Source organism: Protopterus annectens, chromosome 1.part0 (genome assembly GCF_019279795.1).
Source record: "Protopterus annectens isolate FY-2018-M chromosome 1.part0, PAN1.0, whole genome shotgun sequence".
NCBI classification, from domain to species: domain Eukaryota; kingdom Metazoa; phylum Chordata; order Ceratodontiformes; family Protopteridae; genus Protopterus; species Protopterus annectens.
In genome coordinates this window covers 1,864,634,892-1,864,660,174 of record NC_056725.1, presented here as the reverse complement: position 1 = coordinate 1,864,660,174, position 25,283 = coordinate 1,864,634,892, and the positions used below count along the sequence as shown (strand labels likewise).

Genomic DNA, 25,283 nt, shown 5'->3' with positions numbered 1-25,283 from the left:
CGGACATACCTCAGCCACTAAACCAGCAGCTAGTGGGGCACCCATTCTTGGAGGTGCAGTATCAGGTCTAGCTACCTTGGTCTTTCAGTGGTTCAGCCAATTCGGCCAATTCCAGTTCCATACCTAAAGGCAAGGCGTTTGAGATGCTGGCTCTTGAGAAAAAGCTTGTGGGCTGTGAGATGCCTCCACAGTGTTTTGGGCACAAACAACTGGCAAACGGAACATGCTTGCTAGTCGTGGAAAGGCCTTAAGCAGAATAAGTAGAGGTTGTGGCTGTCTGTGCCGAATTCGTCAACCGCACTTAAATTTTCCTTTCCTAGATGACATGGACAGAAACTACTAAGTAAATAATACGGTAACCAAGCTTAGCAAAAAGGAGAAAAAAAATCCCCAATGGGATATTTATCTTTTCCGGAGTCACCTGGGCGGAGCAGAATGAGAGAGCTGATGTTCAACTGGCAGCAGAGAAGTTCTGAGGTCTGTGCTTGTGGATGTCACATTTATGGCCCATGGTTTATGGTCCCTGTGTTTAACGTCCCATGCATCTTACAGCAGCCAGAATAAGCTTTTGTATAGCAGCTGGATGTTTGGGTGACCAGAGACAGAGGATCCCACATATTAGAATAATGCAACATAAGAACAGGAGGACATGTGGGGCTACCAGTGTTACATGTTAGTGTTAATGACAACAGCTGCTTCCCAAGGGATGGGCACAGCCCTCTAACATGACAGGGAAATCTTGTCCATTCCCTCTCCCAGGTCTTTCCAGGCTTGTTAGTTGTTGCTGAAGCACCTACCAAGGGAGAAAACGCTTCTTCTGATTTTTTTGTTTAGAATTACTGCTTTGCCGCCTACTTTTCAGCATTTTCCGGCTTGCTAAAGTTTATAACTGTATTAGAAACAGTATTTAGAAAACCTCTAGAGCATGTTTACTGCATTTTCCTGTGTTGCACAATTTAAAATAGTTTTTTCTCTTAAAATTGCATGTTACCTGACTTTGGCCTAGCACTCAAGTGTGGGATCATTTATTGCACTGTTGTGAATATTTTGTTACTTGTGTATCTCTGCTACCTTTAAACTCAAAAAAAAAAAAAATCTTGCTTTTTTCCCCACTTTCTGAAATTTAAGAAAGTTCAGTTACAGATTTTCTGTTCTGAACTGTCTAAGTTTCTTGGAGGCCAGTGCTTGCTTAGGCTAAAGGGAAGTCTCTGTGTTCACCAGTGGCAGTGGTTAACAATGAGCAGCCTGCCTGTCCCTGTAGGAGTGGTTACTGCCTAGAAGCTGTAGTTTTATTGGCCATTTTGGGTCCAATTCCAAACTCCTTGATCTCTCTCTCTCTTAAAACCCTGCAACTCTTTTTTTGCACGGGCTTCCGCTCAGAGCAGCGTCGGGCAGCGCCACTTAAACAGCTTTAAAGTATTCCCGGCTCCACAAAGTCTGCTTTTCACTTTTTCCCTTAGAACTGATCTAAATCTCTAATTAAGCACTCTATTTTCATTCTAAAGCACTGCACTTGCTCTTATAAGTAATCACACAGGTAAACACAAACTAAAGCACTACATCCTCATACTCCTTCTGCACACTTGCTCCCTATTGGTTCTTTCTGATCACTCAATAAGTAGTTCCCTATATAATCCAGGCATGTCCAAAGGTCAGTTTCGAGTTTACTCTCCAGTCCAGCTGGTGAATCTTACTCTCCAGTCCAGCTGGTGAATCTGGGAATCTTGAGGCAATGTTACAACTGCCTTATCTATACAGACCACCCTCTCCTCCTCCCAACAAGCTCAAATATATGTGAGAGATGCAACTATATAGCCAAACTGGAGGCTAAGCTCTCTCAACCCAGTACTGGCATAGCCTGTCAGGAGGAGAAGGTAACCACACACACCACAAATCCAGTCTCACATAGACCTATCGCATCAGCAAATCAAACACAAACGCACAAAAACATACTCGGAGGCTCTAAATAAAAATCTGCCCAAGCAGCAGAGACCTCCAAAGCAGACGTCCAAGCAACACCTACCACAAAACAACATCCATATAACACATAGCTCACAAAGTCAGCATGCCACACAGTCACAGCCCTTAAGGCTAAACAACACACCTAATACACTTGTAATATGTGACTCTATTGTCAGACACACTGACGTCCCACTCACCAAGCTGAACAAGGAGGTGGTCACTGTAAGCTGCCAGTCAGGTGCCAGGATCCACCACATAACACAAGCACTCGGGTCACTCCAAAGCAAGTACAAATATGACTCCGTCATTGTCCATGCTGGTGCGAATGACCTGAGACGTACCTCCCTGGACTACATGAAAAAAGACGTACAGGAGCTCTTTGATCATGTAGCCCAGGCCGGTATGACCCTGACCCTGAGTAGCATCTTACCCTCACCAAGAATGATGCCACAGTATAAAGACAAAATGATCAATTTTAACAACTGGCTAAAGTATTGGTGTCATTCAAACGGGATCCAGTATCTGTCAGCCTGGGATGGCATACTCGACAAGCCACGTTGCTTCGCTAGGGACGGCTTGCACCTGTCACCCCTGGGTTTTCGAATACTGGCAAAGGCTCTTGCCTCCCCCATAGTGCCTTTTTTAGGAAAGGCTCAAAAGACAAACCCACCCCCATAGACAACACAATGAAAAAAAAACTAAGGGTAATGCTGCTCAACGCCAGAAGTCTAAACCTCAAGCTGCACGCACTCGAGACTCTCCTCAGTATGGAGAATATCGATATCTGTGCAGTAACAGAAATCTGGTTCAAGGCTATTGAGAGCACCCCAGCACTAACAGGATATACTTAATACCATGCTTTCCGGCGCCAAAACTCGGACCGAACCACAAAAGGAGGGGGAGTATCCATATTTATCAAAGATACCTACACCTCCAGGTTAGTGGCACTGCACGAAGCGTCAGAGACCATCCATGTGCAACAAACAGTGGGCAAAACTGCCTTTCAGTTTGTAGCCTGCTACAGAGCACCCTCCCAAACACAGGAACCTCACTCGGCTTTCCTGAGAACACTGGAGAATATGAAGGTCTCTCCAAACACTATTATATTGGGTGACTTCAACTACCCAAACATCGATTGGGAAAACTACTCAAGCCCAAAAACACCCTCGCCCAACGGTTCCTAGAATTTATAAACTCAAATGCTATGGAACAACTGGTCACCACTCCCACAAGAGGGGAAAACATATTGGATCTGGTCATCACCAACATCGGGTCTCCATGTTCCACACCAGGAGGTATACCACTCATTGGTAAGATCAGAGCATAAACAAATCTCACTGGACATCCATATTCCATCCCCACCCCTAGCCAAGGAAACCACGGTGAAGAAATTCTCAAAAGCAAACTTCACACTTCTCAAAACTGAGGTGGAATCCTTCTACAGCCCAAAATGCAGAATCCTTTACAAAAGAATTCTATGGACACCTACAGGAATGCATGGAGCATGCTATCCCAAATAAAACCAAGACTCACTCCTCCAAAGGCAGGAGACCTGTCTGGTGGGCCCCGGCCATAAATAAGCTATACAACAGAAGGAGAAAGCTACTATATGACACAGCAAAATCCCAAAAAGGGAAGGCGTCACTGATCAGTACTAGCAAGAAACTACGATCCCTCATAAAATCATCTAAGGCCAGCTTCGAAAGAAAAATTGCACAAGACACTAAAGATAATCACAAAGCCTTCTTTACCCATGTCAGAAACCTGGGAAGCAACTCCCAGATATGCTCTGAGTTGGTGCAAAATGACAATACACTGAACCCACAGATATTGCCAACATCCTGGCAGAAAGGTTCAGTGCAAACTTCTCCCCCCTTCCCCCCACCAAAAGAGCTAATGTCTATCCCAACAGAGTGTAGCCTTCCTGAGATCACAGATATACAGGTGAGAGCTGCCCTCTCCAAAGCAAACACAGCATCAGTGGGACCAGACGGTGTCAGACGGTGTCCTGGGCTGCATTTTACACAAGCTCCAAGAAGAACTAAACCCTCCTATAAAGTCACTGTTCAATCTCAGCCTTACTACAGGATATGGTACCCAAGGAATGGCGTACAGCAACAGTGGTCCCACTCCACAAAGGCAGTGCCACAACAGACCCCAGAAACTATCGCCCTATAAGCCTGAATAGCCGGGTCTGCAAAGCTATGGAGTGTATCATCATGGAAATCATAAACAAAGACTTTGGGAACCTCCAGACACTGGATCCTACCCAATCCGGCTTCGTTAAGGGCAGATCTTGCCTCTTGAACCTGGTCGACTTCTTTGAAACAGTTACCAAAGCCATAGATGAAGGGAAGGTAGTCCACATAGCCTACCTGGACCTCGCAAAAGCCTTCGACACAATACCCCACTCGGGCATCATAAATAAGCTCACCAGCTTAAATATCAACCCCTATGTCACAAGATGGGTTGCAAACTGGCTCAGGGATAGAACCCACATGGTCAGAATAGCAGGTGCCATGTGAGACTCTAAACCAGTTAGAAGTGGTGTCCCACAATGCTCAGTCCTGGGACCTCTCTTGTTCGGTATATATTTCTCAGAGGTACAGGCTAACACAGGTGGACTATGGCTGACCAAGTTCGCAGATGACTGCAAACTGGGTGCCGTAAAAGACTCTCCGGCTGACACAAGCATCCTCCAAAAGGGTCTCACAGAGATGGATAACTGGTGCCAGAGCCATGGCCTAAAGCTAAATGCCAAACAGTGCATAGTCATCCCCTTTGGGAAAAACAAAGTGCCCGCAAATTACCACATAGGTGGCAATCCATTAAGTACGGAAGAAGTAAATAGGGACTTGGGGATCCAAGTAGATTGGCAACGTGATTGTCAAAGGAGAGCTTGCCAAGTGGTTAGAAAGACCTTCTATATAGCCCACCTTATCAAGAAAGGGTTCACATCTAGATCAAGAGAGGTCATTGTGCCCCTCTACTCATCACTTATCAGGCCCATAATTGAGTACAATGCCTCGCTTGGGATGTACCTTATCGGACACCTGCAGCAACTGGAAAGACCCCAAAAGTCTCTCACCAAGAGGATCAAGGGGCTCAAACAGATGCCCTATGCGGTTCGGCTAAAGAAACTCCAGCTCTACTCAGTTGCGTACCGCCTACTCAGAGGCCATCTGTGTCGGACGTATAAAGCCACGTCCAACCCAGAATTAATGGACATGCTTCACCTCAAGAAATCCAAATCCCTTAGAGCTACATGCTCCAGGGACTTGAACCTCAGCACAGAAATAAATAGGACATGCTGGAGGGACAGATTCATATCCCAGAGGCTCCCCTCACTCTGAAACAAAATCCCAATCCATGTTGGGCAGAGCCCCTCACTGACCCCCTTCAAGAGAAATCTTGACGAGTGGATGGGAGATCGTAAGTTTACCCCTGGGATCTCTTCTGTGTCCCTGCTTGACAGAGGTACAGTAAACTAACCTTAAAAGGGCTACCTTCTGTGACCTACTATACAGAGGCACAGTCAACTAATCTAAAAGGGTGGTGAAAGCCAAACACACTCTGGCTAGGCTTATAAATGCCCTAGGGCAGATAGCCTAGTATCAACCTATGAACCAATGAACTAGGAGAGTCTCCACCTTGACTACAGAGGGGACCCCAACAGCTATAGTGGACATGGCTAAGCTCTCAGTCCATAGTGGCTGCTGGTGCTACACCAGAGAGATCAGTGTTAAAAAAAAAAAAAAAAAAAAGATGTCTGAGGTACAAATGGCCACAACAGAGCCACCCACCTGCACCGGAGGCAAACAAACTTTCATTTTGTGCCTGGAAGGATGACATGGGACTGATAGTATGTTCCATGGTTAAGTTAAAAATGGTGAAGCAGCAACTGCAGGTAAACATTACTAATCCACAAAAGTTACTCGGACAGAAAAAGCACCTAAACAAAACCCACTTACAGCCCAACAAAAAAAAAAAAAAAAGAGGAAAAAAAAAAATTCACCAAAGAAAAAAAGGTTTTAAGTTACCTTACCTTTAAACAAACAGAAAAAAAAAGGACTGCTCCGATTAAAAGTAAATTATAGTCTCTTTACAGTGACCGCGGTGGTGGTGCTGCGGTAGCATTGTCGCCTCACAGTAAGACGCTGTCCAGTTCGATTCTCAGCTAGAACATCTTCTGCGTGGAGACATGCGTGAATGGACGTACCTTCGTTGAACGTTGTGCGTCAGGGCTGGTAACTCGGCACGTAAAAATCAACTACCAATCATTAGCGGACTGGAGTTCTGCTGTGGCGACCCCCAACCGGGAAAAGCCGAAAGACACAACATAGTCTCTGGACAGTCATTTAAAAAGCAACACTCCTAGCTTTAAAATAACTAAGTGGAAAGTACTAAAACATCAACAAAATGTAAAACTAAGAAAACAGGCATTACCCCACCCCCAAGGGAACTTACCTGCCCAGCAAATGAATGCACAAGCCAACCATCTACCCTTGAATGCCTCAGAACACTCTTTGGCAGCAGTAAAGCCAGGAATGGCTTCATGCCCAAACTGGTCTTTTATAGTCAGTGCAGCTCAAACTGCCTGATAGTTATGCTGTGTGGAAAGTGCTCTAAAGCTTTGAAAGCAGGGTAGAACCCATATAATTAAGATTACTGCAGCAGTGATCAAAATAAAGAACATGTTGATTTATACAAAGAAATAGGAATAGGGGACAAATTACCCACTATACTCTGGACCAGCATGTTCAATCAGGGAGAGTAATGGAGGACTATTAAACCTAAAAGGATATGCAAATTCATACTGGAACTACAGACACCTCTGCAGGACATTTGTTCTATGCCTGCAGTCTCCCAAGACTTGAAATTTCTGGAATGCAGCCATTTTACTCTTAACCAAGATGCCAGAAGTCAATAGTTCTGTTGGGCATACTTCCTTCTAATGTCTCCTGGTCCAGACAGACTCAACTTTCTGGGTTTTCTCTGCAGTTTTCTCCTCTTGGAGATGGTTACCTCAATCTGTTTTGCAACATAAACAGAACAAATTGGAAGAACAGGTTTATCATCACAGTACTTCTCCTACTCTATTCAAATGTAATTTGGATGAATGGATTAGCTAACCACAAATCCACACTCAGTTTAGTACTCAGTCACCCGTGGATGGGGAAAACAAATGTCCCAACATATCCTTGATCAGCCTATGGTGTATTTGTCTGCAATACAAAAAGGGCTAAAAACACCATGGGAATACAAGACTAAGTGTAAGATCAGAACAATAGCCTAATAAGTACCTATGTATATTCCTTTATTGCATGTTATGTAATTACTTCAGAAGTATGTACACTTAAAATATGATCTGTGTTTATCTTTGTTCTTACTACTTGTTTACTTAAAACTTTTTTTTTTTTTTTTTTTTTTTTTGGAGCTTTTCTCCTCGGGTCTCTGCTGAAAAAGGGCTTCTAAGAACCCAGACTAACCCAGTTAAATGTAAAAATAAAATAAATAACATATGCTGAAAAACTGAAAGTCGTAGCATACATAACTTATGAGAAGGGAGTAGGTTACAGGCAATTGGAGCAAGTTTTACTATCAAGCTGTGCTAGCACTGACATTAAGTCCTAGATTATTTAGTATAGGACTATCACATCATGGATGACTAGTAACCCAGCACCAAAGATCTACCTCTGTACCACATGGCCAGTGAGCTGTAGTCTTTGGGTTCACATATATTCAAAGTGTTTTAAAAGGCTACAACTCAGCTTTAGGTACTCGGTTTTTACAACCAAGCCTAGCCTATGCTGCTGAAGTAACCACTCCTTTTTTCCATTTACATTAACCCTCTTAACTTAGATTTAGTTTTTCTTCTGTTGTCTCTACCTCTATTCACTTGTTACAATCCGCAAGGGCATTCAATAACCATTAACTCAATGTTAAGTGTAAGGTACATATAGCCAAATCACATCAGGTGAGCAAGGCACACTTACTAGTAAATGTATCATTACCTTATTAAGTTCTTCTATTCTTCTTATTAAATAAGGATTACTGGAAGAATTTTCAAAATATACATAATCTGAAAAAAAAAAGTTGTGCTTGTTAGTGAAACAGGAAAAAAGCTAAGAAAAGGCACAAGTTAAAAACAGAGCAAAACTAAAATTCATATGCAAATTCCCACCAACTGCAAACACAAGGATTACAACTAAAAGTGAGGCAGAAAACAATTCCATCTTGAAGTGTATCCTGTTTCAGTCAGATGTATTAAAACCCCTAGCACTGTAAGCGCTTCACTCAACATCTTCAGCCAATTTAATGACAGTTTCATGTAACTTAATATTTCCCAAGACGCCGGGGTATTCTATCCAAGCAGCAGACAGGCATGTAAATATAAAAACTTACTGAATTATACAAAACTTCATTCCAAATCTCACCTCCACATAGGTCCATACCCGGACTATACTGTTAATTTTAAATTTTGTCTTAATCATAATAAGAATCACATTTATTGGCCAAGTATAAACGCATACAAGGAATTTGATTACAGTGACTCTCCAAGTATGAATTACGCAAAACTGCCAATGACATACCTGAAAAATAAACGCAGTACACTTGCCATAAAGTTGGGTCTGCAGAAAGAAATTCTGCTTTCAGGAATGATGGGGCAAAGGCAACCAGTATTTGCAGTGAGCTGCTCACAGAATTTTCCCAGGTTACATTTCAAAGTACAGTTTTGTACCTACCAAAAATGTAGACGTTAAGAGTGTCTTCACTGCTGCAGTCATTACACTTGGGTTATCCTGCCGTCAGGCGGGCCCACAGTCGGCCTGAGTTCCAAAGTCTTGGTCCAGCGTCGGTTGCTGTCGCCTCTTCCCTGACGTCAGTGCGCATGGTATACAAGTTGCTAATAAAACATACAAAAAAGGTAAAAATAAATACACCACATAGATAGTATAGGTTAGACCCCGATAAGAAAGAGGGGCTGGCGGGGGGGGGTAACCTGGACTGCAGCAGTGAAGACACTAACATCTACATTTATGGTAGGTACAAAACTGTACTATGTTCATCGTGTTTCACTGCTGCAGTCATTACACTTGGGTAGAATCCCAAAGCTGAGTTTGGGTGGCTGGCTCTATAGAGGATTTGGTGTGGCTATGAGGCCCTGCAGCACTGCAGTGGCAAAGCCAGCTCTGGATCTAGAATAAAGAGGCAAATGGTAATGCTTGGTAAAAGTGTGCACTGAACTCCAAGTTGCGGCTTCCAAGATATCTTTGGTAGGTACTCCTCTAAGGTAGGCAGTAGAACTGGCAGTTGCCCTGGTGGAATGTGGTCTAATATTACTAGGTACAGGTTTCCCATGTTGGGTGTAGCAGAACCGGATACAGTGTCCTATCCACTTTGAAATGGTCTGCTTTGAAATAGCCTTTCCCTGTGATCCTGCAGCATATGATACAAACAATTGTTCAGATTTTCTGAAAGCTTTTGTTTTGTCCAAGTAGAAGCACAATTGCCTGTGTATGTCCAAGGAATGTAGAAATCTCTCACCTTTATTCTGGGGATTTGGATAAAATGTTGGCAAGTGAATAGTTTAAGAGCCACACTGGATACCACCTTAAGCATAAAGGTAGGGTTTGTTCTTAAAGAAACCCTGTCTTGGTGGAAAATGATAAAAAGTACCACTGCCATTAGTGCCTGCAGCTCTGAGACTCTTCGTGCTGAGGTTATTGCCAGAAGCAGAGCAGTTTTCCATGATACATATTTTAACTCTGCTGAATTGGCTGGTTCAAAAGGAGGCGAAGTGAGCTTTTCCAAAACTAAATTGAGATCCCAAGTTGGTGTTGGTGCTTTCCTGGGCGGTCTTATGTTTTTAGCCCTTCTGAGGTACTGCTTTAGCAATGGGTGAGAGAAAATAGGAGGATCTGTGTTGTAATGAGCAGAGATAACAGAAGCGTGAATCTTAATGGATGAGAAGGATAGTCCTTTGTCCAGCATCTCAGTCAGGTATTGTATCGGAGGAATGTTAGGGACCAGAGGATCAAGGTTTTGAGTCTGGTTCCAGGCACAGAATCTCTTCCACTTTTCTGAATAAGATTTCCTGGTGCTAGGCCTCCTAGCCTCCAGAATAACATCCATAACAGCTTTAGAGAGTTGTCGGTTTGGCTAATGAATCTGCCATGCAGCCAGGTTTAAGGTTTTGAGCTGGCTGTGCAGTATCTGATTGTTTTGCCGAGTCAGAAGGTGTGGAATTTGAGGCAAAATCCAAGGTGGGCCTTGAGCCAAGTTCTTTAAGATGGGGTACCAATGCTGGCGTGGCCAGTCCGGAGTAATCAGAATCATCTGCGGTTTCTCTCGTCTGGCTTTTAGGAGTACCTTTGTAAGGAGAGGCAGAGGTGGGAAGGTATAAACATTTAGGCTTTTCCAGCTGAATGAAAACATCCACTTTCCATGCTTGTGTGTGATAAGTCCTTGGGCAGAATTTTTGTAGATGATAATTCAGTGGTGAGGCAAAGAGATCTATATCCGGGCACCCCAATTTTTGCATTATCATGCTGAAGACTTGTGGATTTAATTTCCACTCGTGAGGATCCATGATGTTTCTGCTCAAGTCGTCTGCTGGAGTGTTTTTCTTTCCTGGCAGGAATTGTGCGTGCTTGCAGATGAACTTTGTAGGTTAGAGCTGTGCTCGACAAGGTCATGGCTTGTCTGCATAGGGGGTAAGAATGAGTGCCCCCTTGTTTATGTACCACATTACAGTGGTGTCATCTGTTTTTAATAGTAATTGTCCTGGATGTAGAAGATCCTTGAAAGCTGCAAGGGCATTTTGTACAGCTAGCATCTCTTTTTGATTGATGTGAAGATGCATTTGGTCTGTGGTCCATTTGCCCTGAATACATTTTCCTGCCATGTGTGCTCCCCATGCATAATCCAAGGCGTCTGTTGTTAAAGTCTGCCTGGCTGTGGGAAGAGTGAAAGGCTGACCCTTGAGGTGACATACCTGTGCCCACCATCGAAACTCCTGTTGTAGGCAGGGAATTAGTAGTATTACTGTCTCCAAGCTGTGAATGTTGAGACCAAACACTTTTTAGGTACCAATGTAATTTCCTCATATGCAGTCTTGCATATGGAATTAGTAGTATGCAGGATGCCATGAATCCCAAGGCCTGCAGAATTTTTCTTGCAGGGAGTTGGGACTTTGTTGCCATCAATTGAAAAAACTGAGTCAGTTGTTCTTGTTTGTCTGGCATGAGATGAGCCATCTGGGCAGTTGTACTTAAGTTGGCACCCAGGAATATTCTCTCTTGTGAGGGTACTAGTTTTGATTTCTTTTCTTTACAGTGTTCCCTAGGCAACTTAATCTTTTTACGTACACCAGATGCTGTAGAAGATTGTCCTTGCTCTCTGCTTAAATCAGGCAGTCGTCCAGATATGGATATATTTGAATTCCTTTTTGTCTGCAAAATGCAAATACTGGTGCCAGCACTTTGTGAAGACCCTGGGCACAGTAGATAAGCCAAAGGGCAGTGCAGAGAATTGGTAGTGCATTGTACCAGCTATGAATCTTAGGCATCTTCTGCAATTTTGTCTGATAGGGACATGCAGGTATGCCTCTTTGCGGTCCAGAGTAACAAGTCAAGCCTTCTTGCCCAGCATGGGGAGAAGCTGCTGTAATGTCAGCATTTTGAATTTCAGAATATCCAGGTAAGTATTCAGAATTGAAAGGTCTAGTATGGGCCTCCAGGCCTTGTCCTTTCTAGGGACCAGGAGAGTCTTGAGTAAAATCCTTGTCCCTGTTGTGGTACTTTTTGAATAGCGTTCATGTCCATAAGGGCTGAAATTTGTTTCTGTGCCTCTGCCCATTGATTTTGTGGCAGGTCTAGCATTCCTTTTAGCCTTGGTAAAGTATGAAAGTGGAATCTGTAACCTTGAGACAATATTCTGGACCCATTTGTCTTGGGTGATTTTTTGCCAGTTTTGAGAAAAATGTGCTAGTTTTCCCCCTAAGGGGGCTTCCAAAAGGGACGTGCTTGGCATACGATGGGGAAAGTCATTGTGACTGTTTCCTGTAAGGTTGAGACTTGTCCTCACCACCTTTTGGGGTTGAGGTGCCCCACTGTCATTGTCTGTTTGAACCTTGGGGTTGCGATCTGCCTCTTGGACGTCTGTATCTGCCTCTCTGTGGCCTGTCTGACACTGGAAAGGACCAATTCTTTGTTGGCCAATTTCTTCTAAACAGAGGTGGCTGTACCTGTAAGAAATCCTTGACTGTTTGCATAGATTTAGCTTTATCCTCCATTTTCTTTAACACCTCTTCTGCCTTAACACCAAACAAAGTATCATGCTGTAAAGAAGCATCCAATAATTTTGCCTCAACATGATCAGGTAAACTTTGTTCTTTCAACCAAGCATGCCTTCGAATCACAGAACCTGTAACTGCGGCTCTACAAGAGGCCTCTAAAGAATCAAAACCACATTGCAGAGTATGTTTTCCCACCTGTTCAACTGCATGCAATAAATCCTGCATTTCTTTACAATCAGGAGCTTCTGTGCTTGCAAGCATTTTCTGTTTTAACTGAGCCATTAAATATTGTTGGTACTTAAGCATGTGAAAAGTATAGTTGTGTACACTTACCATAAATGTAGATGTTAGAGTGTCTTCACTGCTGCAGTCATGACTGTAGGGTTCTCCCCTGCCGGCAGGCAGTCCTCGGTCAGCCAGAATCCCAAAGTCTGGGTTCGGCGTCGGCTGCTCAGCCATGCTCCCTGACGTCAGAGCGCCAGGAGTACAAAGCTGACAGCCGTCACCATGTTCTCCAGTTATTCTTGCCCCAGATAGATGTCAGGTGTTCCAAAATGAGCAAGATCCCATACCCTTTGCAAATACACCTCAGAAGAAGGGTGAAGAAGGGAACCACACAAAAGAAAAAAGAGGGGACAGGAGGGAGGGTAACCCAGACTGCAACAGTGAAGACACTCAAACATCTACATTTATGGTAAGTGTACACAAAGTACAGTTGTGTACACCTACCATAAATGTAGATGTTAGAGTGTCTTCACTATTGCAGTCATGACTGTAGGGTTCTCCCCTGCCGGCAGGCAGCCCCAGGTCGGCCAGAATCCCAAAGTCTGGGTCCGGCATCGGCTGTTCAATCATGCTCCCTGAGGTCAGAGTGCCAGAAGTACAAAGCTGACAGCTGACGCCATCTTCTCCAGTTTTTCTTGCCCCAGATGTCAGGAGTCCCAAAATGAAAAAGGTCCCATAACCTTTGCAAATACACCTCAGAAGAATGGTGAAAAAAGGAAATACACAAGTAAAAATAAGAGGGGACAGGAGGGAGGGAAACCCAGACTGCAACAGTGAAGACACTCTAACATCTACATTTACGGTAGGTGTACACAACTGTACTATGTTCATCGTGTTTCACTGTTGCAGTCATGACTGTAGGGTAGAATCCCAAAGCTGAAAGGGAGGTGGTCATAAAGAGGAAGGGGCGGCTAAAAGGCCCTGCAAGACTGCAGAGGCAAAGCCTGCCCTAGACTTAGAGTAAAGAGGTAGATTATAGTGCTTAGAAAATGTATGCACTGAACTCCAAGTTGCAGCTTCCAAAATATCCTTGGTAGGAACTCTCCTGAGGAAGGCCGCAGAAGTGGCAGCAGCTCTGGTGGAATGAGTCCGAATACTCCCTGGGATTTGCTTTCCATGGTGAGAATAACAAAATCTGATTCCATGAGCAATCCATTTAGAAATGGACTGTTTTGAAATGGCTTTACCATGGGAACTGGAAGCATAAGAAAAACAATTGCTCTGATTTTCTGAAGTCCTTAGTTCTGTTCAGGTAAAAACTTAGCTGTCTGTGTACATCGAAGGAATGCAAGATCCTTTCCCCTATATTTTGAGGAGAGGGAAAAAAGGTTGGCAAGTGTATAGTCTTATTTAAAGCCACTTTGGAAACCACCTTAGGCATAAAGGTAGGATTAGTCCTCAAAGATACCCTGTCTTGATGAAAAATAATATAAGGTTCCACAACCATTAGAGCTTGTAACTCTGAAACCCTCCTGGCAGAGGTTAGGGCTAACAGGATGACTGTCTTCCAACATAAAAACTTGATGTCAGAAGCAGCAGCAGGCTCAAAAGGAGGCAAGGTTAGTTTTTCCAAAACATAGTTGAGATCCCAAGCAGGAATAGGAGATCTAGGAGGTCTTAAGTTCTTAGCTTCTCTGAGAAACTGTCGCATGAGCTGGTGGGAAAAGATGGGAGGGTCTGTATTATAATGAGCAGAAATAGCAGAGGCATGTATTTTAATGGAAGAGAAAGAAAGAGAGACCCCTATGTAAGAGATCTGTCAAGTAAAGTAAAATTAAAGTAATGTTGGGAAGAGGATCAGAATCCTGAGCCTGCATCCAGGAACAAAATCTTTTCCATTTTCCTGCATGAGATTTTCTAGTGCTAGGACGTCTGGCTTCTAATATGACATCCATAACCTGCTTGGGCAGTAAAGAAGAAATTAAAGGCCCTAGATTAACCAGGCCGCCAGACTGAGAGTTCTGACATGAGAGTGTAGAACCTGACCCTGATGTTGAGACAGAAGGTTCGGAGACTGAGGTAAAACCCAAGGGGCTCCAAGAATAGGTTTTTTAGAGTTGGATACCAAAACTGCCGAGGACAATTTGGAGCCAGCAAGATGATCATCTTGGGCTTGTCCTGTTTTATCTTCAATAAAACCCGTGGAAGAAGAGGGAGAGGCGGAAAGGCATAATCAGAGAGGTTCCTCCAACTGAATGACAGGGCGTTCACTCTCCAAGCTTTTGGGTGGAAAATCCTGGTGCAAAAAGTCTGTAGCTGATTGAGATGGGATGCAAAGAGGTCTATGTGAAGCAATCCCCAGACTGCTGTTATCATCTTGAATATTTTGGTGTCCAGCATCCACTCGTGTGGATCCGAAAGATGTCTGCTAAAACTGTCTGCCAGGAGGTTTTGTTTCCCAGGTAGAAACTGAGCCTGAAGGTCCAGATTGCAAGATAGAGCTGTGTCCCATAGATCCATGGCTAGTCTGCAAAGGGGGTAGGAATGAGATCCCCCTTGCTTGTTTATGTACCACATAACTGTGGTGTTGTCTGTCCGTATTAACAGTTGTCCTGGTTGTAAGAGATTCCTGAAGGCCAATAGAGCTTTCTGAACGGCTAACATTTCCTTTAAATTGATATGCAGGTGCTTCTGATCCTTTGTCCAAAGGCCCTGCAAACAACTGCCCTGAAAATGGGCTCCCCAAGCATAATCAGAGGCGTCCGTGGTTAGAATCTGAGAGGCAGGAGGCAGACAGAAGGGCTTCCCTTTGTTTAGAGCACATGCCCTGGACCACCAAAGAAATTCCTTTTGAAGGCAAGGACGAATGGAGATCAGTATGTCTAAACTGTGGCAATGCTGAGACCATACACTTTTTAGGTACCACTGTATTTTCCTCATGTGTAGTCTTGCATATGGCACGAGAAGGATGCAGGAGGCCATGTAACCCAAAGCCTGCAGGAATTTCCTTGCAGACAGATGAGTTAAGGTTGCCAAAGTTCTGAATGTTGAAGCCAGCTGTAACTGTTTTTCGGATGTCAGAAATGCCATCTGGGTTGTGGTGTTTAGAAGAGCATCCAGAAAAGTTCTCTGTTGCGATGGTGTCAAATTTGACTTTATGTTTACAGAGAATCCCAGGAACTTGAGGAGGTTCTGCACAAATTCTAGATGCTGGAGTAAGACATCCTTGCTGTCTGCCTGAAGGAGACAATCGTCCAGATAAGGGTAAATTTGAATTCCCTTTAGTCTGCAGTAAGCAACTACTGGAGCCAGGCATTTGGTGAAGACCCTGGGCACAGTAGATAATCCAAAGGTCAGCACAGAGAATTGAAAGTGCCTCGATCCGGCTTTGAACTTGAGGTATTTTCTGCGATCCTGCCTGATGGGAATGTGTAAATATGCCTCCTTTAAATCCAAAGTTACCATCCATGCATTCTTGGACAGCATTGGAAGTAGCTGCTATAGAGTAAGCATCTTGAATTTTGGAACTTCTAGAAAGGTGTTCAAGACCGATAGATCCAAAATGGGTCTCCATGAGTTTTGCTTCCTTGGGACTAGAAAGAGCCTTGAATAAAACCCTTTTCCCATCTCTGAAAAAGGGACCAGTTCTATGGCATTCATAGCCAAAAGTGCTTCCACCTGGTTTAAGGCCTCCATCCATTTATGTTTTGGAAGGTCTGCCCACCCGCTTGGCCTTGGCAAGGTATGAAAATGGAATTTGTAACCTCATAAAACCACATCTAAAACCCATTTGTCTTGGGTTATTTGAGTCCAATTTTGATAAAAAAGAGTTTTCCTCCGAGAGGGGCTTCCAGGGAAGAAGTTCCTGTAGCCCCACAGAGGGAGTCATTGAGTTTGTTTCCTTTGAGATTGTGACCGGTCTTCTCCTCCCCTAGGGGTGGAAGCAGTCCACTGTCTTGATCTAGAAGCAGCTTGTGATTGAGGCCTCCCTCTGGAACGTCTGTATCTACCCCTCTGAGGCCTGTCTGAAGTGGGAAAGGACCAATTTTTAGAAGGCCAATTCCTGCTGAATCTAGGAGGCTATACTTCTAAGAAATCTTTAACTGTTTGCATTGATTTCGCCTTATCCTTCATCTTTTTAATCACCTCTTCAGCTTTTGATCCAAACAAAACATTAGGCTGAACAGGAGCATCCAATAATTTTGCCTTTACCTGTTCATGCAAATTTTGTTCCTTTAGCCATGCATGCCTCCTAATGACCGTGCCACAGGCCGCAGCCCTACAAGAAGCCTCCAAGGCATCAAATCCACAGTGTAAACCATGCTTCCCAACTTGTTCAGTGGCATGTAATAAGTCATGTAATTCCTTATCCTCTGCACAGGCAGAAATGGAAGAAAGCTTTTGTTTTAAGACAGACAATAGAAATTGCTGGTATTAAACCTATGAAACTGACAGTTTAAAGCCCTAATGGACAAAGTGGCAGAAGTGTACACCTTTTTGCCCCATCTATCTAAGGATAGAGAATCCTTTTCAGTAGGGGTATGATTTTTGGCAGAAGCGGCTTTAGCTCCCTTAGGGCCCTGAGAAATGGTTTCAGTGTCAGCAGAAGGGTTCTTGTATAAAAACTGATGGGAATCAGGGACCCTGTAATATCCATCAGGCTTCACAGGAGCAGGAGGAAGAGAGTCATGGGTTAAGTTAGCCTCCAAAAAGGCATCATCCACAATATCCAAAATAGGGGGAATAGCCAGGGGTCTATGTTGGGGAAGAAGAAATTCCCTCAGCCTTTTCTTGGATTCAGAATACTCCTGTCCTTCCCAGTGGAAATGTTCCCTCATTTCATGCAAAGTTTCCCCAAAAGAGAAATCCTCAGGGGGAGAAGCTGAAGGAATGGATTCTTCAGCATCAGAATCCTCATAAGGAGGGAAAGAATATTCCTGTTCAGAAGAAGAAACTGAGGAAACAGAGGCCTGATCAGAGGAATCATAAGAAACATCCTGCCTTGGCCTTTTGTCTGGAGGAGGATGAGAACCCCTAATCATAGTGAGTAAATCCTCCGCCATCTTGAGTAACTGTTTCTGTGACTTGGGAGCTGGTTCAGAAGAAGCCTGTGTAGAAGTCTTTGATTTTGAAGGAGTCTTTGCCTTTATTTGTAGCTGAGTAGGCCTGAAAACCCCTTTGGAAACCGGTACCTGCACAGCGGCTCCGGACCCATCCGAAGGAGCATTGTCCGAAGGTCCTGCAACAGAAATATTTAAAGGCCTGGTTGGCTCCTCATGAGAGTCAGTTTCGGCAGTCTGTTCTGAAATGGCCGACGACAGGGGGTGCAAAAGCACCTGACGATGGCCAAACCTGAAGCTGGCTCGGCTTGTGCGCTATCATCAGATTTGGACCTCGGAGGCCTGTCTTTATCCTTGCGACGTTTATGAACTCTGGTAGCCGGGATCGTATCCGACGACATTTTGTAGTTAAAGCGCCTACCGAAGTAATGAAAAGCAAAATCATACCTTCGCTTAATTGTACGTTGATTGAATCTAGCACAAAACCGACAACTAGCTACGTCGTGGTCAGGGCCCAAGCAAGGAATACAGTAAGAATGAAAATCCTTATGAGGTATTTGCTTCCCACATGAAATACAATTATTAACTTTTTCTGACATCGGAGTGGAGCAAGAAAAAAGTTTCCCCAACGGGGTACTTAGCTTTGAGTGGAGAAGAAAGTCTTCGGACCGAAAAATCAGTAAAATTCGTCAGGAGTCCGTCGACCGGCACTTGCGAACTGCTATCACCGCACGGCAAGAAAGACTGGAGAAAATGGCGTCGGCTGTCAGCTTTGTACTCCTGGCGCTCTGACGTCAGGGAGCATGGTTGAACAGCCGACGCTGGACCCAGACTTTGGGATTCTGGCCGACTTTATGTTTGACTTTATGTTTACAGTGAATCCCAGGAACTTGAGAAGTTTCTGAACAAATTCTAGATGCTGGAGTAAGACATCCTTGCTGTCTGCCTGAATAACACAATCGTCCAGATAAGGGTAAATTTGAATTCCCTTGAGTCTGCAATAAGCTACTACTGGAGCCAGGCATTTGGTGAAGACCCTGGGCGCAATAGACAATCCAAAGGGCAGCGCAGAGAATTGATAGTGCCTCGATCCGGCCTTGAACCAGAGGTATTTTCTGCACTCCTGCCTGATGGGAATGTGTAAATAAGCCTCCTTTAAATCCAAAGTTACCATCCATGCATTTTTGGTCAGCACTGGAAGTAGCTGCTGTAGAGTAAGCATCGTAAATTTTGGTATCTCGAGAAAGGTGTTAAAGACTGAGAGATCCAGAATGGGTCTCCATGAATTTTGCTTTCTGGGGACTAGAAAGAGCATGGAGTAAAAACCTTGTCCCATTTCTGAAAGTGGAACCAGTTCTATGGCTTTCATATCCAAGAGGGCTTCCACCTGGTTTAAGGCCTCTAACCATTGATGTTTTGGTAGATCCGGCCATCCGCTTGGTCTTGGTAGGGTATGAAAATGGAATTTGTAACCTCTTGAAACGACATCCAGAACCCACTTGTCTTGGGTTATACGAGTCCAATTTAGGTGAAAGAGAAAGTTTTCCTCTGAGAGGGGCTTCCAGGCAAGAAGTTCCTGCAGCCCAACAGAGGGAGTCATTGAGCCTGTTTTCTATGAGCTTGCGACCTGTCCTCTCCTCCCCTAGGGGTGGAAGCAGTCCACTGTCTTGGTCTATAAGAGGCTTGCGTTTGGGGCCTTCCTCGGGAGCATTTGTATCTACCCCTCTGAGGCCTGTCTGAATTGGGAAAGGACCAATTTTTTGTAGGCCATTTCCTACTAAATCTGGGTGGTTGTACTTATAAGAAATCCTTAACCGTTTGCATGGATTTTGCCTTGTCCTCCATCTTCTTTATCACCTCTTCAGCTTCAGATCCAAAAATAAACATTATGCTGAACAGGAGCATCCAATAACTTAGCTTTTACTTGATCTGGCAAGTTTTGTTCCTTTTACCAAGCATGCCTTCTAATGACTGTGCCAGAGGCAGCAGCCCTACAAGAAGCCTCCAAGGCATCAAATCCACAGTGTAAACCATGCTTCCCAACTTGTTCAATGGCATGCATTAAGTCATGTAATTCCTCATCATCTGCACAAGCGAAAATGGAAGTTAGTTTTTGTTTCAAAACAGCCAAAAGAAATTGCTGGTATTTCAGCATATGAAATTGACAGTTTAAAGCCCTAATAGATAAAGTTGCAGAAGTGTACACTTTTTCGCCCCATCTTTCTAAAGATCTGGAATCCTTCTCAGTGGGAATGGGGTTTTTAGCAGTAGCGGCCTTAACCCCCTTAGGGCCCTGAGAAATGGTTTCAGGATCAGCAGTAGGATTCTTGTATAAAAACTGGTGGGAATCAGGAACCCTATAATATCTGTCTGGCTTAACAGGAGCTGGAGGAAAAGAGTCAGGAATTAAGTTAGCCTCCGAAAAAGCATCATCCACAATATCCAAAATAGGAGGGATAGCCAGGGGTCTATGTTGAGGAAGAAGAAGAAAATCCCCAAGTCTTTTCTTAGATTCTGAGTACTCCTGTCCTTCCCTGTGAAAATGTTAACTCATTTCATGTAAAGTTTACCCAAAAGAAAAATCCTCAGGGGGAGAAGATGAAAGAATGGATTCCTCAGCATCAGAATCCTCATAAGGAGGGAAAGAATAATCCTGGTCAGAAGAAGAAACTGAAGAAACAGAAGCCTGATCAGAGGAGTCATAATACAATTCCTGCCTTGGCCTTTTATCTGGAGGGGGATGTGAACCCCTAATCATAGTAAGTCCTCCGCCATCTTAAGTAACTGTTTCTGAGACGTGGGTCCCGGATCAGAAGAGGCCTGGGCTGTAGTCTTTGATTTGGAAGGAGTCTTTGCCTTTGTCTTTGCCTTTATTAGAAGCTGAGTAGGCCTGAAAACCCCTTCGGAAGCCGGTACCTGCACAGCGGCTCCGGACCCATCCGAAAGAGCACTGTCCGAAGGTCCTGTAAAAGAAATATTCAAAGGCCTAGTTGGCTCCTCGTGGGAGTCCGTTTCGTCCATCGGTTCCGAAATGGCAGACAGGGGCTGCAAAAGCGCCTGACGGACGAACATGAAGCTGGCGCTGCTTGTACAATATCGTCTGATTTGGACCTCGGAAGCTTGTCTTTATCCTTGCGTCGTTTGTGAACTCCGGTAGCTGGAAGAGTGTCAGACGACATTTTGTAATTAAAACTCCTACCGAAGTAATGAAATGCAAAATTGTACCTTCGTTTAATCGTATGTTGATTAAATCTAGCACAAAACCGACAACTAGCTACGTCGTGGTCAGGGCCTAAGCAAGGAATACAGTAAGAATGAAAATCCTTATGGGGTATTTGCTTCCCATATGAAATACAATTATTAACTTTTTCTGACATCGGACTGGAGCAAGAAAAAAGTTTCCCCAACGGGGTACTTAGCTTTGAGTAGGAGCAGAAAGTCTTCGGACTGAAGTACGTTTAGAAAAAATTGTCAGGAGTCAGCCGACCAGCACTTGCGAACTGCTTTCACTGCACAGCAAGAAAGACTGGAGAACATGGCGTCGGCTGTCAGCTTTGTACTCCTGGTGCTCTGACGTCAGGGAGCATGGCTGAGCAGCCGACGCCGGACCCAGACTTTGGGATTCTGGCCGACTGAGGACTGCCTGCCGGCAGGGGAGAACCCTACAGTCATGACTGCAACAGTGAAACATGATGAACATCTGGCAATTTAAAGCTCTTACTGCTAAAGTTGCAGAAGTGTATACTTACTTCCCCCATCTATCCAAAGCTCTGGAATCTCTGTCAGAGGGTACTGGATTTTTTGCAATGGAAGCCTTAATCCCTTTTGGACCCTGGGAAACTGTTTCTGAATCAGCAGAAGGGTTTTTGTAAAGAAACTTGAGAGTCGGGGACTCTATAATACCTATCTGGCTTGGCTGGAGCAGGGGGCAAAGAGTCAGGAGATAACCTGGATTCAGAGAACACAACATCCACAATATTTAGCACAGCCGGAATAGCCAGGGGCCTTTGTTGAGGTAATAAGAGGAAATCCCTGAGCCTTTTCTTGGATTCTGAGTAATCCTGGCTTTCCCAATGGAAATGCTCCTTCATGGAATGTAAAGTTTCCCCAAAATAATAATCCTCAGGAGGAGAGGCTGAAGGGATAGATTCTTCAGCATCAGAGTCCTCATAGAGAGTATCCCTGGTCTGAAAAGGAATCAGAGTAGTCATAGTCCGTATCATGCCTAGGCCTTTTCTCAGGAGGGGGATGGGAACCCCTGATTGGAGTAATGAGATCTTCGGCCATTTTAAGCATCTGTTTCTTAGGCATGGAGGACTGTTCAGGAGAATGCTGTACTTGTTTCTTAGTCTTTAATGGTACCTTTGTCTTGGCTATTTTAATGGTAAGTTGTGAAGGTCTGAAAACACCCTCATAAGCCGATGCCTGCTCAGTGGCTCCGGACCCATCTGAGGGATTCGTTTCCGTAGGCCCAATACCTTGAGTTTTCCAGAAGCCTAGATGTCTCCACATGGGAGTCAGAAGCGGCCTGTGGCTCTGAGGTAGTGGGTGGCAGGGGCTGCGAAAGCACCTCACTGAGAACTGGCGAACTGATGACTAGCCTAGAAGAGGTTTCGTCCGTTTTGGACCTCTGATGCCTGTCGTTATCCTTGCCTTTGCGGTTTTTCAGTATTGAGGTAGTCTGTTGATCCGACGGCATCGTATAATTAAACCTTTGGCCAAAGTACTGCGAAGCAAAATCAAAACGTCTTTTTATAGTGCGTTTGTTAAATCTAGCACAAAACCGACAACTAGTCATGTCGTGATCAGGGCCTAAGCAAATGCTCGACAAGCCACGATGCTTCGCTAGGGACGGCTTGCACCTGTCACCCCTGGGCTTTTGGATATTGGCAAAGGCTCTTGCTACCCCCATAGTGCCTTTTTTAGGCAAGGCTCAAAAGACAAACCCACCTCCATAGGTATCACAAGGGATAAGAAATTAAGAGTAATGCTACTCAACGCCAGAAGTCTAAACCTCAAGATGCATGCACTTGAAACTCTCCTTAGCATGGAGAAAATCGATATCTGTGCAGTAACAGAAACCTGGTTCAGGGCTCTCGAGAGCACCCCAGCACTACCAGGTTATACATCATACCATGCTTTTCGGCCCCAAAACTTGGATCGAACCACAAAAGGAGGGGGAGTATCGATATTCATCAAAGATACCCACACCTCCAGGTTGGTGGCAAAGCACGAAGCATCAGAGACTACCCGTGTGCAACTAACAGTGGGTAAAACTGCCTTCCAGTTTATAGCCTGCTACAGACCACCCTCCCAAACCCAGGAACCCCACTTGGCCTTCCTGAGAACACTGGAAAATATGAAGGTCTCTCCAAACACCATTATATTGGGCGACTTCAACTACCCAAACAGACTGGGTAGCATTACTCTAGCTCCAACATCCTAGCCCAAATGTTCCTAGAATTCATAAACTCAAATGCTATGGAACAACTTGTTACCACTCCCACAAGAGGGGAAAACAAACTGGACCTGATCATCACCAACATGGGAACTCTATGCTCCAGACCAGAAGTGTATCCCTCACAGGTAAGATCAGATAAATTGATCTCACTGGATATTCACATCCCGACCCCACCCCCTGCCCAGAAAACCACAGTGAAAAACTTTGCTAAAGCAAATTTCACACTCCCCAAAACAGAGGTGGAATCCTTCAAAGCCCCCGGGCCTGTGGAAAATATGGCCCAGACCGCAGAATCCTTTATAAATGTATTCTATGAACACCTACAGGAATGCATGGATCATGCAATCCCAAATAAAACCAAGACCCAATCCTCCAAAGGCAGACGTCCTGTCTGGTGGACCCCAGCCATAAACAAACTATACAATAGAAGGAGGAAGCTACTACATGATAGAGCAAAATCCCAAAATGGGAAGGCATCTCTGATTAGTATTTACAAAAAACTAAGGGCACTCATAAAATCGTCTAAGGCCAGCTTCGAGAGAAAAATTGCACAGGACACTAAGGATAATCACAAGGCTTTCTTTAGTTATGTTAGGAACCTGGGTGGGAATTCCCAGATATGCTCAATTAGTCCAAAATGACAAAAAATACACCGAACCCACAGACATTGCCAACATCCTAGCTGACAGGTTCAGTGCAAACACGCCCTCCCACCAAAAGGGCAAATATCTATCCCAGCAGAGTGCTGCCCCCCTGACATCTCAGATGCTCAGGTAAGAGCCGCACTCTCCAAAGCAAAAAACACAGCATCAATGGGACCAGACGGTGTCCCGGGCTGAGTCTTACATGAACTCCAAGAAGAGCTAAACCCAAACAAAACTACTGTTCAATCTCAGCCTTACTACAGGATATGTACCCAAAGAGTGGCGTACAGCAACAGTGGTCCCTCTCCACAAAGGTGGTGCCTCAACGGACCCTGGAAACCATCGCCCCATAAGCCTGACTAGCTTGGTCTGCAAAGCTATGGAAAGGATCATCATGGACCTCATAAATAAAGATATTGGGGACCTACAGACACTAGATCCTACCCAGTTCAGCTTTGTTAAGGGCAGATCCTGCCTCTTAAACCTGGTCGATTACTTTGAAACCGTCACCAAGGCCATTGATGAAGGGAAGGTGGTCCACACAGCCTACCTGGACCTCACAAAAGCCTTCGATACAATATCCCACTCGGGCATTATAGATAAGCTCCCCAGCTTAAATATAAACCCCTCTGTCACTAGATGGGTTGCAAACTGGCTCAAGGACAAAACCCACATGGTTCGAATAGCTGGAGCCATGTCAGACTCCAAACCAGTTACAAGTGGCGACCCACAAGGCTCAGTCCTGGGACCTCTCTTGTTCGGTACCTATTTCTCTGAAGTACAGGCCAACACAGAGGGACTGTGGCTGACCAGGTTCGCAGATGACTGCAGACTGGGCGTCATAATAGACTCTCCAGCCGACACAAGCATCCTCCAAAAGGGCCTCATAGAAACAGACAACTGGTGCCAGAGCCATGGCCTCAAGCTAGACGCTAGGGAGTGTATGGTCGTCCCCTTTGGCAAAAAGAAAGTGCCCACAAATTACCACATGGGTGGCCATCCATTAAGTACAGAAGAAGTGATTGGGGACCCAAGTTGATAGCAATATCTTATTTGACAACCATGTGACCAAAGTGGTTAGAAAAACATTTTATGTGGCCCACCTAATCATGAAGGGATTCACATCTAGATTAGGGGAGGTAGTCGTGCCTCTTTGCTCATCTCTCATCAGGCCCATGGTGGAGTACAATGGCCCTTTTGGGATGTGCCTTACCGGACACCTGCAGCAGCTGGAGGGACCCCAGAGGTACCTCACCAGGAGGATCAAAGGGCTCAAACAGATGCCATGTGCTGCCTGGTTGAGGAGGCTCCAGCTCTACTCGGTGGCATACCGCCTGCTCAGACGCAACCTGTGCCTGATGTATAAAGCCATGTCCAACCCAGAATTAAGGGACATGCTGCACCTCAAAAAGTCCAAATCCCATCGAGCTACACGCTCGAGAGACTTGAACCTCAGCACTGAAATAAACAGGATATGCTGGAGGGACAGATTCATAACCCAGAGGCTCCCTTCACTCTTGAATAAAATCCCAGTCCAGGTTAGACAGAGTCCCTCATGGACTCTCTTCACGAGGAATCTTGATGAGTGGATGGGAGATGGTAGGTTTACCCCGGGTATCACTTCTGTGTTA

General features: G+C 44.7%; 1 protein-coding gene across 1 annotated transcript in view; it reads right to left on the bottom strand.

The window, feature by feature from the left end:
- The window catches only part of NUP155 (nucleoporin 155), a 1,504,248-nt gene that overhangs the window by 696,713 nt on the left and 782,252 nt on the right, over positions 1-25,283 (bottom strand). The window contains exons 20-21 of the mRNA XM_044069916.1: positions 15,653-15,716; positions 1,940-1,960 (exon numbers count right to left, since the gene is read on the bottom strand). Coding sequence (XP_043925851.1) covers positions 1,940-1,960; positions 15,653-15,716 — 85 coding nt within the window. The remainder of the gene's footprint in view (positions 1-1,939; positions 1,961-15,652; positions 15,717-25,283) is intronic.